The sequence below is a fragment of the Leopardus geoffroyi genome, chromosome B4 (assembly GCF_018350155.1).
Source record: "Leopardus geoffroyi isolate Oge1 chromosome B4, O.geoffroyi_Oge1_pat1.0, whole genome shotgun sequence".
NCBI classification, from domain to species: domain Eukaryota; kingdom Metazoa; phylum Chordata; class Mammalia; order Carnivora; family Felidae; genus Leopardus; species Leopardus geoffroyi.
The window spans coordinates 108,240,880-108,253,969 of record NC_059341.1 but is presented as its reverse complement, the minus strand read 5'-3'; the positions used below and the strand labels follow the sequence as shown (position 1 = coordinate 108,253,969).

Genomic DNA, 13,090 nt, shown 5'->3' with positions numbered 1-13,090 from the left:
TAATGTTTTTTTTTGATTAGCATCTATTTTGTTAAGGCTCTGCAGAATAAACAAGATCAGTAAAATGTAATCCCTTTCCTCTAAAACTTTATGGAAACATTATCATAAATTCCCATATTATCTCAGATTTAGCAGAATAAATTTATTGCAAGAGAAGACTATAAAGCATCACAGCAGAAATAGATGTTATAACTGGAGGATCATCAAAGGCTTCATGCAGAAAACTAGTTGAAATGACTAGACTTTCAAGAAGTTAAACAGACATGTTAAGCATTTATTAAATGTTTTTCAACTAGGAAGATGACTATAGTTCTGCTTTTAGGAAAATTAAAAGGTTACCTTAGACAGAGTTAAAGACAGAAAGCAAGAGTCACTAAAGAGATAATAAAGTAGGTATTAGAAAAGTCCATGTAAGAATCAAGGAGAGCCCTCCGTAGATAGGGTGGCAGGAGTGAGAAGAGATATAAAGACAATGTAAACATAAAATTTCCATAAACTACCAGATGATTGGAAATAAAGGAAATGGGAATATTTCTCTGGATATAATCTTACATGATGGGAATTAAGCACAGAAATAACAAAATCATTCTAGGGGTGCCAGGGTGGAGTCGGTTAAGTGGTCAACTCTTGATTTCCACTCAGGTCGTGATCACAGGGTTCCTGAGATGGAGCCCTGCATCCAGCTCTGTGCTGATAGTGCAGAGCCTACTTGGGATTCTCTCTCTGCCCCTACCCTGCTTGTACACTTTCTCCCTCGTTCTCTCTCTCTCTCTCTCTCTCAATCTCTCTCTCTCTCTCTCAAAATAAATAAATAAATATATTTTTAAAAAATCCTTCTGACAGGACTATGGTGAATGGGTTTGTGGAATACAAGGCCAAAAGTAGAGAGATAGGTTAGAGAGTTTAGACAAGCTAGACATTAGGACACCCTGAACCATGGAGTAACAGTAGATTAAGTGTGTGGATGAAAAGATGGATAATATAACTATTAGAGGGAAGAGGATAATAAAGACAGGGAAGAGTCAAAGATGGTCCTTATCATTCCAGCTTGGACTATGATGATAGTGTAGTTCATCAAAATAACAAATACCTGAGGAGAAGCACAATTAAGAAATAAAGACAATGCATTCAGTTTTAAACATATTAAGTTCTGAGTGTAAAGTATCTGTAGAAGAGTTATGTAGTTGACATTGTTTCTGAACAGCCGTAGCTGTGGCTGAGATTATCAAGAGAGAAAGTATATGAAGAAAAATAAAAGGACAAAGGAAGAAATCCTTGGTAGTACCATATTCAGGGAGAGAGACAGAGACAGAGAAGGCTAAACTGGATATAAAGGAGGAATTGTTAAACACGTAAGAAGAGAATCAAAGCAGCATGGTCCGATTTAAGACAAGGAAAAGAGAAATGGTCAACAATCAAAATTTTACTGGCATAACGCTACAGAGGTAATTATAAGAGCTGAAAAAGAACCTGTGAGTATGGAAATAGAGAAGTCATTGGTTATTTTTGTATGAGCAGTTTAATTTAGTAGAGTGGTGATGATATACACCTAGTAGGCTTAGGATTTAATGAGAGACAAGGACATAAATACAGCAAAAATAACTACTCTTTAATAAGCCTGACTCTGGTAGCTAGAGCTAAAGAGAAGCTAAATTGAGATATATGATCAAAGCTGATCTCATGATTTTTCTTGTGTTTTGTTTCTAGGATGGGAGAAAATTGAACATGTGTATAAACAGTAAGAAAGAAAGAAGTTGATAGGGGTGTTTTGGGGTGTTTCAGCATATGGGGTAAAACTAACAAAGCAAGGGTAAATTGGAAAATGACAGATATAGAGCAGAGCAGGGAAAGCTGACCTTTAGTAGAAGAAACCTTTCCTACTGAGAATGGAGCAAAGGCAAGAAAAAAACAGTAGGGTGAATATAAAGGTAGATGCAAACTGATACAGGATTAGAAAATAAAGTTTGCCATTGATGCAAAAGTGCTATGTGATTACTTGCCAATAATGAGGAGGGAGAAGTTGGGTAGAACTCTTAAAGAAAGAGATTTACAATAGTTGTTAAGTGGAATGCAAGAGGAAGCTAACAAAGGACACAGAAAAGAACTACTGAAAGAAAATAAATTTCATATTTAGAATCCATCATAATAAAATGATGGAACGGTCATTGGAAAAGTGTTAAGCCTATGTTAAGGCATAACAAAGCATACATTTAGGAATTCATTAAAATATTCTAAACTATAATTTTATGATAAAGCACAAATTACTTTTAGAAACTAAGTTAGAATCTTTGAGGGTGGGCCCCAAGTGTTAGATCTCTCTGGGTCATCTAAGCATATAGCTGAATGCTTTGCCAATGAGGTAGTCAATATATTTTTGCTTTAAAACAATTAAAAATGTCAATTTATTTGAAGAGAATTTAAAAGTCAGATGTCTTCTAAATATGAAAACACCACTAACAATCAATAACAATGATGCATTTAAGCACAAGACAGCAAACACTACTCCAATAATCTTAATTATATTAAAGCGTTTCCTGGAATTAAAAAAAAAAAAGCTTCTGAATTTCAGAAATGACTGATTAAAATGGTCTGTGGGAAGAAAAACATAATGAAAGGAAAGTTAAGGATGCACAGTTCACTATTAGAAAAAGCCACAACCAAACTGGCTCTGTAATATAATTGCTTTTAATTTATTTTCTATAAAATCAGGAAATGCAATGTACTCAACATGGAGGGCTAGAATACCCTGAACTGCATAAGTGACCACATGCCAATGCTCTCCACACAGAACAGTCAAAACTATTAAGTTGTGGGTAATATGTAAGTCAATTTTAGTAATGTAAGACAGGGAAGTCAGTCCTGCCTGTTACCCACACATTCTAAGCTCATGGGCATTCTGATGCCCATAAAGTCAAGTCCTAAAAATTCACCAGTTTCTCAACACACCACTACCATGACTTGAAGTTGTGGACCCCCTGGGGTAGGGTTAGGAGGAAACAAAAATAAAAACATAAAACTCCTGGGCTCCTGGGTGGATCAGTGGGTTGAGTGTCTGACTTAGCTCAGGCCATGATCTTGCGTTTGTGAGTTTGAGCCCCACATGGGGCTCTGTGCTGACAGCTCAGAGCCTGGAGCCTGCTTCAGATTCTTTGTCTCCTTCTCTGCCCCTCCCCTGTTCGTGCTCTGTCTCTCAAAACTAAATAAACGTTAAAAAAAATTAAAAAAAAAAAAAAAACAACAACATAAAACTCCTTCACACCAAAAAATCTCTGGCCCAGTAATTAGCTCAATATGGGAGCAAGGCATAGGCCATCACCTACATGGTTGAACCACTTCAACCATATGTTTCACGTAATTGCTATATATTAGACCACATAGCAAGGACATTTCATGATCAAGTAAATTATGTTGCCTTCTTCCGTGATAAGAAGGGTATGAAAAAACAACAGTTTATGTTCTAAGTATCAGCCTTTCTAGGACAATCTTTGTAACTTCATAGATCCAGGGGACCCCCAAGATCCAAAGAAGCATCTGAAATTCCAATGAATTACAGTGAAAACTAATCAAGAAGTCCATAGTAAATCCTATCACCACAGTCAATTGCTTCAACTATCAGAAGTACTTAAAACCCACAGAACAGGGTGCCTGGATGGCTCAGTCAGTTAGGGTCTGACTCCTGCTCAGGACATGATCTCACAGATTATGAGTTCGAGCCCTGCATCGGGCTCTCTACTGTCAGCACAGAGCCCGCTTCAGATTCTCTGTTCCCCTCTCTCTGTACTCCTCCCCCACTCAGGCTTTCCCCACCCCCTATCCCTCTCTCTCAAAGATAAATATTAAAAAAATATTTTCTAATGTCATTTGGCCCAAAAAGTAAAATTCTATTAAAAAAAATACACAGAACATAGCTCAATCCACGCCATAATCCAAAACACCAGTACTATTCAGAAGTAGTTACTGATTCAAAAAATGTATGAAAAACAACAAAAATTAAAAAAAAAATCCTTACCTTGTGAATATTCTCTAATTTCTTCTTTTCAACTTCAAACTGTTTCATCCAGCAATGTCTCTTTTCTTCTTCTTCTTCAAATTGCTTTTGTTCTCTATCCCTTTGAGCTTTGAGAGTTTCTTTCTCTTGGTCTTCCAGTTCTTTCTGTTTGTCTTGCCAAGCTTCAAAAGACTGCCTACATCTTTCTTCCACTTCACAGTATCCAAAATTTATATCAGTATCATCTGCATTCATGAAGAGAAACATTATTATTATTATTATTATTATTATTATTATTAAAATAATGCCTTTCAGTGTGCCTGGGTAGCTCAGCCAGTTGATTTCAACTCCTAATTTCAACTCAGGACATGATCTCAGAGTTGTGGGATTGAGACCCACATTGGGCTCTGTGCTGGGCATGGAGCCTGCTTAAGATTCTCTCTCCTTCCCTCCCTTCTGCCACTCCCAGCTCACACTCTCGTTCTCTCAAAAAAGAAAAAAAAAATCTAACCTCTCAAAACTGATTTAATGTAAAGTATAAGGGTAATTTTGAAATGAAGAAATAATGTCAATGTATTACCAAAGTAAAAGGGACAATATGCAAAAAATACATTCTTAAATATACATAAAAATTCTATTGCAGTCATATATAAGGGAGTTCCATTTCAGTCAATTAAGAAATTACATAACTTGCCTTACACTATATACCACAAAACTTAATGTAAAAACATAATATGTGTGTGTGTGCTGTACTTAAAAGATACTTAAGGAACATATTTAAAGGACACTTAAAAATCCAAGGCTGAGTATATCTATTTCAGTCAGCTATATAGATGGAAAATTTTAAATATATTTAAATCAAGTTAATTTAAGAGGTATAAAAAACTATGAAAGTATGGGGTCACCTTGGTGGCTCGGTCGGTTAAGCATCTGACTTCGGCTCAGATCATGATCTTGTGGCTCATGAGTTCAAGCTCTGTGTCAAGCTCTGTGCTGACAGCTCAGAGCCTGGAACCTGCTTCAGATTCTGTGTCTCCCTCTCTCTCTGCCCCTCCCGCTTGTGCTCTGTCTCTCTCTCTCTCACAAATAAATAAACATTATTTTTTTAAAAAACTATGAAAATATGAAACTAAATAAGTACAGTAAAGCATAATAAGTTTCAAATATCAGGATTGTATTTTTCTAAATGTCAAAAGAAAACTCTTAATCGTTTTTCAGATAACTATAGTAAATCACATTAAAATGCTCAAAACTATCATTGAGCATTTAGCCCACCTGACAAAACATGTTCATCTACAGGCAAATCATGAGGACCAGGCTCTGGAATAGAATCAGGAATGCTACAATGGGTTTTACTCCTCAGAAATTCTTCTTTTTCTATTTCAGATAACATCTAAGAGGTTAAAAAGAATGCCAATAATTAAAGAAAGAGTCAAGCAATCGCTTTAATAATGTATCAAGTATTTACATACACATATCTAGAACTTTATTTACTTTGAATCTCTCTCAAATACAACTCTATAGCACACTAAAAATGTTTTTCCCATGCAAACAGACTATATTTTGCCCTCCTTATTTTTCAGAATTCTAAGCACTCTCTGATATTCATCCGCACTATTCAGTTAAACTGCTTGAAAATCTGTGGAATGAATAAATCATAGGAATAAAAGGTATAGCATTAGGAATGCAGTCGATGGTATACAGCCATTTATGGTAACAGACGGTAGCTACATTTGTGGTAAGCATAGCATGATGTGTGGAGATGTTTTATTACTCTGCTGTATACCTGAAGCTAATGTAATACTGTGTGTTAACTATACTCAAATGAAAACAAAGAAATTCCTTAAAAATTATTTCCAAATGTTTCTACTACTGTTTTCTTCCTAATATATTTCTATATTTCTCAATTAGAGTGATTGCTCACATATACAAACTGCTGATACACTTACTACATTTAAAAAAAACAACTATTTGCTACTTTAACCTAAATTATGAAAAAGTCATAATATTGATGAATACTTTTCCATAATTAGACCTGCACCATATTCTAGCTGGTAAGATATAGGACATCTATTTCAATGAAGTAGCAGTATGATAATTCAAAATTAATATTTCAAGTTTGTTACCAAAAAAAGGGAGTCAAGAGACATATATATATATATGTAAGCAACTTTCAAATTACACTAAACATCATAGGGACCAGGAGTAGAGTTAGTAAAATTAGACATAGTTGGGTAAAATGAGAAGTAAAAGAGTCCAAAATGCTGAACCTGTAGAAGAAACTTTCTCAAATACATTTCTAGAGGTTTTAACCAAAAATGCTAGGCTCTCCTTTCATATTATTTCTTTAAGAATGTTTTTATTTTATCTTTTTTTTTAACTAACATAAGATGTTCTATTTTTAAATTTTCCATAGGGTATTTAAAGTCTCTACTGTAACAGTACATTCCTAAGCAAGGTAATTAATATTATAGTCATTGTTTTCTTCCTTGGAGATTTTAGGGAAAAAATAATCACACAATATAGTTAAATTTCCAAGTACTGATGGTTCAAATCACTATTTCTAATATTTTTAAAGGTTGAAATTTGAGTTGTTGTCTATTACATGCCAGAGAAAAGCACAATACTAAAAATTATTTGCTTAAAAATGATTAAATTTTTAATTTTTAATCAGTGAACTTTAAATGAGTGAACTAGCATCCTGTATAAGAGGGAAAGGTAAATTTCTAACTGTAATATTGAGTACTTTCAGTCAAATATTGATCATATACCTTTGTTAATTGTTCCGGATTTTCTTTATGTTCAGTTGATAATTCTATCTTTAAATGCATATGATTATTAGAAACCACTCCATAACTATAGTCTAGAGAAAGAAAAAAAATATTATAGCTTTAAATATTAGAGAGCAAGGCAAAACATGTTAAAATCTCAAACGCTTTCGTCATCCTTTAATCTCAAATTCTATCATAGTATATTCTTTTTTTAAAATGTTTATTTGTTTTGGGAGAGAGACAGAGAGAGAGAGTATATGCACATGCACATGAGTGTGGGAGAGGCAGGGTGAGGGGGAGAGAAAGAATCCCAAGCAGGCTCCATGCTGTCAATGCAGAGCCTGACACAGGGCTTGATCTTAAGAACCATGAGATCATGACCTGAGCAGAAAACAAGACTTAGATGCTTAACCGACGGAGTCATCCAGGAACCTCTATCAGTGACTCGATGATGAGTCACACAAAACAATAGGAAAATAATGAAAAATAAAGAACAGAGGAAATCTGTAATCTTTGTCCTAAAAATAAAAGTAATAAATTTATAAAGCACTCTTTTGATCACCTTTCATATTTTATACTGAAGTTTATTTTCCATGTACACAGAATAATGCTGTTTTATACTGCAATGACGCCCTAATTAGAAATCAACAAAAGTTCAATTCTACCTGCCAAAAACTAGCAATATAAGCTTGCACAAGATATTAAAAATACTTTAATAAAATTACTAATTTAAAAGATTATAATTACTAACATGAATGAAGTGAGCTTTCATTCCTGGTTTTATGTGTTTTTGGTTGAATTTTATTGTCCTGTTACCATTTGTGTAAATGTAGTTTTTTTTCTGTCCTTATTCAGCTAATGTGTTCTATCCTGGGAACCTCTCCTACTAGTAAACTATTTTTTACAGATGACTGTTCTGCTGGTTAACTACCTCTTCACACCAGTTTTGTCCAATAGCATATATTGTCTTCAACACCTACTCACAGCCTTACCAGCATGATTTCCTATGTGAGAGGTTGAAAGCAAAAATAACATTCTACAGATTTCTTTGAAGCCAGGTTTCAGAGGGTGATTTAGATTCTGTGATATATTTAAGTCTTTATTTTCCTAAAAATATTACGTGTGAAGACTAAAGACTTCAGCTAACTTCATTTCTAATTAAGATCTAACTGTAAATGCATACAGAAATCTAAGCAAGAACTGCCTAGCTAAGCTCAGTCAACCCACAGAACCATAAAAGACAATAACATATTGTTATTTTAAACCACTGTTTGTTTTGCAGCAATAAGTAACCAAAACATCTACTCTATGCATAAAAACAAACACACAAATACCCCAAAAACCTTTCTGCTTAAAGGAGCTAAAGTAGCTTGTGTCTACAAATGAGAGCCCTAAACAAAATATCTACATTCAAAAATGAAATTAGCCTCTGGCTTCTTTTGTATGTGTGTTATGCCTGTACAGATTTATATTTGAAATATGTAGCTTTTTATAAATGAAATATAATCTTCAGATTTGTTTATCCTTGTGGATTGTAAGAAATCAATTGTAAAATCATACTGATTTCTTTTTTTCTTTTTTAAAATTATACTAATTTCTTTAATTTTTTTAATATTTATTTTTTTTTATTAAATTTTTTTTTTGAACGTTTATTTATTTTTGGGACAGAGAGAGACAGAGCATGAACGGGGGAGGGGCAGAGAGAGAGGGAGACACAGAATCGGAAACAGGCTCCAGGCTCTGAGCCATCAGCCCAGAGCCTGACGCGGGGCTCGAACTCCCGGACCGCGAGATCGTGACCTGGCTGAAGTCGGACGCTTAACCGACTGAGCCACCCAGGCGCCCCAATATTTATTTATTTTTGAGAGAGAGACACACACAGAGTGCAAGCAGGAGAGGAGCAGAGAGAGGGAGTCACAGTATCTGAAGCCGGCTCAAGGGTCTGATCTGTCAGCACACAGCCCAATGTGGGGCTCGAACTCACGAGTCTTGAGATCATGACCTGAGCTGAAGTCACTTAACCGACTGAGCCACCCAGGTGCCCCAAAAATCATACTAATTTCTAATGACATTTGAGAAGGAAACCTTTTCCACCTTCTTGCCAGGTTATCAATTTAATCATGTTTTCCACCCTTTTCAAACAATTTTGATAATTTGAATTTTCTTGAAAAATTATTCTATTCTTTGATACTATCAAACTTATTTCATTAGAATGATACATAAGATCTCATAATTTTCTAAACCACTGCTACAACTGTAATTATATAACCTTTTATGTAACTAATTTTCTATGATTGTGTTTCCTTCTATTTTTTCTTAATTAGGCTATATAATTGCTAATATATTTATAATATACTTTCATTATATTTACTTCAGGAAATATAAATTTTAAAAAACATTAAAATTCCCTATAACTCAACTACAGATAGTCACTGCCAAAATTTGAAGCATCTACATATAGTAAGTATTTATACATGCACACAGGTTCTCAGGACAAAAATCTTGGGAGTCAATTTCCTCTCTTCCTTTCATTCCAATCCACCAATGAAACATCCATTTGGTTCTTTTTACCTCAAAAATGGTTTCTTGAATATGACTATTTTTCATCATTTCTACTCAAATCACTCTCATTTCTAACCACACTATTACAACAGTTTTGTAGTAGACTTTTGCTACCTCAAGGCATCTTTTCTACATAATCACCAGAATGATTGTCTCAAAATGTGTCAGATACTGTCACTCTTTACTCAAAAACCTTAGCATACAGAGAGTAGAATCCACAGTCCAGACCATGATTTATAAGAGCCCTCTATGATCTGACACTTATATGATCTGTGCTTTGGCCTTTACACATCCTTTTTCTGGAACACTGTCTCTCTAGATATCCACGTAGCTCACCTTCTCATTCACTGAGATGTCCATGTGGCTTACCTTTCAGTCATTGCTTAAATATTACTTTCTCAGAGAGGCCTTCCCTGACTTACCCTATCTAAAACGGCAACCTCCAATCTCTATCCCCTATCTTAAACTTTTTCCTTCATAGAAGTTATCATGATTAAAATATTACATATTTATTTATTTATAGTCTATCTCCCCACACTGGAACATTAGAATAGGAAAGCAGGACCTTTGTCTATTTTGTTCTGTGTTATAGTCTTAGTAGCTAAAACAGATCATTTCACACAGCAATATTTGTTGAATGAATATCTATGAATATCCATATTGTAACTTACACTAATATTTGCATAAATAACACTGAATTTTATAATAATTTTAAACACTACATCATGAATATTTTTTATGCTATTAAATATCATCTAAGCCATCTTTTTTAATGGGTGTAGTTGCACACACTAAGATCCTATTAAACACTTAGGCTGTTGCCATTTTTCATTATAAACTAAACCTTGATTAATTCTAATTAAATCTTTAATCATTCTATTATTCTTAGAATAATTTCAAGAAGTAAATTTGCTCAGCTGAATCAAATAAAACTTGTTAGTCTTCTGATATAAATTGTTTTTCTCCAAAAAGATGTATAAACTGATACTTCTAAAATATTCCTGCAACCAATTTTCTTTTCTTTAATGCAAAATACAGATGATCCTTGATCAACATGGGGATTACAAGTGACAACCCCCCATGTAGTAAAAAATCTGCATATAGCTTTTGATCCCCCAAAACATAACTACCAATAGCCTACTGTAGACCAGAAAGCTTACCAATAACATAAAGTCTATTAACATATATTTTATATACTATGTGTATAATGTACTATATTCTTACAACAAAGTAAGCTAGAGAAATTAAAATGTTATTAAGAAAATCATAAGGAAAAGAAAATCCATTTTATAATACTGTAAAAAATCTGTGCATAAATGACCCATGTAATTTGAAACAGCATTGTTCACATTGTTCAAGAACCAACTGTCACAGAGTCAGTTTAGCTTCAGACTTTGGCTCAGGTCATGATCTCGAGGTTCATGGGTTTGAGTCCCACATCAGACTCTGTACTGAGAGCATGGAGCCTGGAGCTTGCTTCAGATTCGGTGTCTCCCTGTCTCTCAGCCCCTCCCCCGCTCGTGTTCTGTCTCTCTCTCAAAAAAATAAACAAACATTAAAAAATTTTTAAAAAAAGAATCAGCTGTAATACAATCTCTGGTTTTAATTAAGACTGGTAAAACAAACTGTTGGTGGCTACTATTTATTAGACATATAAGGAAAGTAATACGGGAAATAAATTAATGGAGTAAATAAAAATCTCATATATTATATACTAGAGACAAATGCACATACATGTGTATAACAACAGATAAGAACTTGAAACAATATAATTTTCTAAATTATAAATCATTCCTGCTTACAGAAAACTTATCTGCCAAACAGTTAAAACTGTACTTACTTAAAACCTCTGTATCTTCCAAGTCCTGAAGAATGAGCTCTTCAACAGTTTTACTCTTATTCTTTATGATGTCAATACAGTGAAGAACTGACTCAGGTAACTCATCCACATCCTCAAATTTAAAAACATGAAACCAATGGTTAAATTGTTTATTAAACCTATGTATCAAATATTTGATAAAAGTTTTGATACACCAAAAATTTGAGCAAAATATGTGAATGAGTTCAAACAAGTATATTGGTTAAAATTTGCTCTTCATTTTCAAGTTATGAAGCACATCCATGATTCTGTTGGATTTCACATTTAAATGAAAAATTTCAGAATTGTTTGTCTCATTTGAATATCATTACTATTATCATTATAATGTAAAAATATTAACTTTCCAAAAGTAGTATATAGGTTATTTCAATCCTAATTGAAAATCAAAGTAGAACTGCTTTTTGAAATTTAACAAATGAGTTGTTTTTGTTTTTGTTTTTAGAAAAAGCTTAGTGGAGATTTCAAAGAGCAAAACAACTAAAGCAATTTTACCTATTTGATACTTAAAAAACTACAATAGGCCAAAACTAACAGAATAATGGAAAAGAAAAGATAATCTTAGATAGAGCTAAACATATACAAAAGATAGACAAATCAATTGAGAGGTCCCTTGGTGGCTCAGTCAGTTAAACATTCGACTCTTGATTTCAGCTCAAGTCATGATGTCATTGTTCATGAGTCCGAGCCCTGCATAGGGCTCTGTGCTGACAGCATGGAGCCTGCTTAAGATTCATTCTCATTTTCTCTCTCTGTCTCTCTGTCTCTCTGTCTCTCTGTCTCTCTCTCTCCTTCTCCCTCCCTTTCTGCCCCTCCCCTGCTCACATTCCTTCTCTTTCTCTCTCTCTCTCTCTCTCTCTCTCTCTCTCAAAATAAATAAATAAACTTAAAAAAAAAAAAAAAAAAAGCAGTTCAGGGGCACCTGGGTGGCTCAGTTGGTTGAGCGACCGACTTCGGCTCAGGTCATGATCTCAGGGCTCCAGAGTTTCAAGCCCCGCGTCAGGCTCTGCGCTGAAAGCTCAGAGCCTGGAGCCTGCTTCATATTCTGGGTCTCCCTCTCTCTGCCCCTCTCTTGCTCATGCTGTCTCTCTCTGTCTCTCAAAAATAAATAAACATTAAAAAATTTAATTATAAAAAAAGGCAGATCAATTGAGAAGAGGTAAATTATTCATCAAGTGATATTAATAATATTAACTAAATACATGCAGGAAAATTTCTAGCTAGATCTACATTTTATAACATACTTGAAAATAAATTCCCATTAGTTTCAGGATTTTGATGTAAAAGAATTAATCTGTGAATAAATTTTCTAAGCATATAAACACTGGGGAAAATGCACAAATGAAAAGAAGATATATTTGATTTCCAAAAAAATTACTATTTCTATTGATCTAAAGAGTTTACATAAATTTTGTTTTTCATGTATATCTAATAACATTAAGACACTCATGAGGAAGTAAAAAAAAGCAGGATATAAATAATTATATGTATAATATAATCCCAATTTTGCAAAAAAAAAAAACCCACACATATGCATATGAAATTATATGTGATTTCTATTTTCATTTTTATATTAAAATATCTAACAATACACATTGTTTAAAAGGGATCATAAGTTAAAAAATTATATAACTACGTAAAACACACTGAGAAAAGTAATATTTCTCCTGAAAAGGTTACTCCAGTTAAAAGACTCCTAAAAGTCCAGTATTTAACACTTACTGTATCACTATCAACACTCTGGGTTTCTGATTTTGAATCACTATCATCATCATCTTTTTCCAATGAAGAAATGCTGATTTTATCCAGTTCAGCTTCTATTTCTTCTTCGAGCTTTGCTTCATCATCATTGTTGTTTTCCATCATCTTTCATAATAAAACACAAAACCATTT

At 33.7% G+C, this 13,090-nt stretch overlaps 1 protein-coding gene across 5 annotated transcripts in view; it reads right to left on the bottom strand.

Moving 5' to 3' along the window:
- The window catches only part of LRRIQ1 (leucine rich repeats and IQ motif containing 1), a 210,589-nt gene that overhangs the window by 192,675 nt on the left and 4,824 nt on the right, over positions 1-13,090 (bottom strand). For all 5 annotated transcript variants that reach the window (XM_045463931.1, XM_045463933.1, XM_045463934.1 and 2 more), the window contains exons 2-6: positions 12,920-13,063; positions 11,162-11,273; positions 6,760-6,851; positions 5,264-5,381; positions 4,010-4,233 (exon numbers count right to left, since the gene is read on the bottom strand). In XM_045463931.1, the coding sequence (XP_045319887.1) occupies positions 4,010-4,233; positions 5,264-5,381; positions 6,760-6,851; positions 11,162-11,273; positions 12,920-13,063 (690 nt within the window). The remainder of the gene's footprint in view (positions 1-4,009; positions 4,234-5,263; positions 5,382-6,759; positions 6,852-11,161; positions 11,274-12,919; positions 13,064-13,090) is intronic.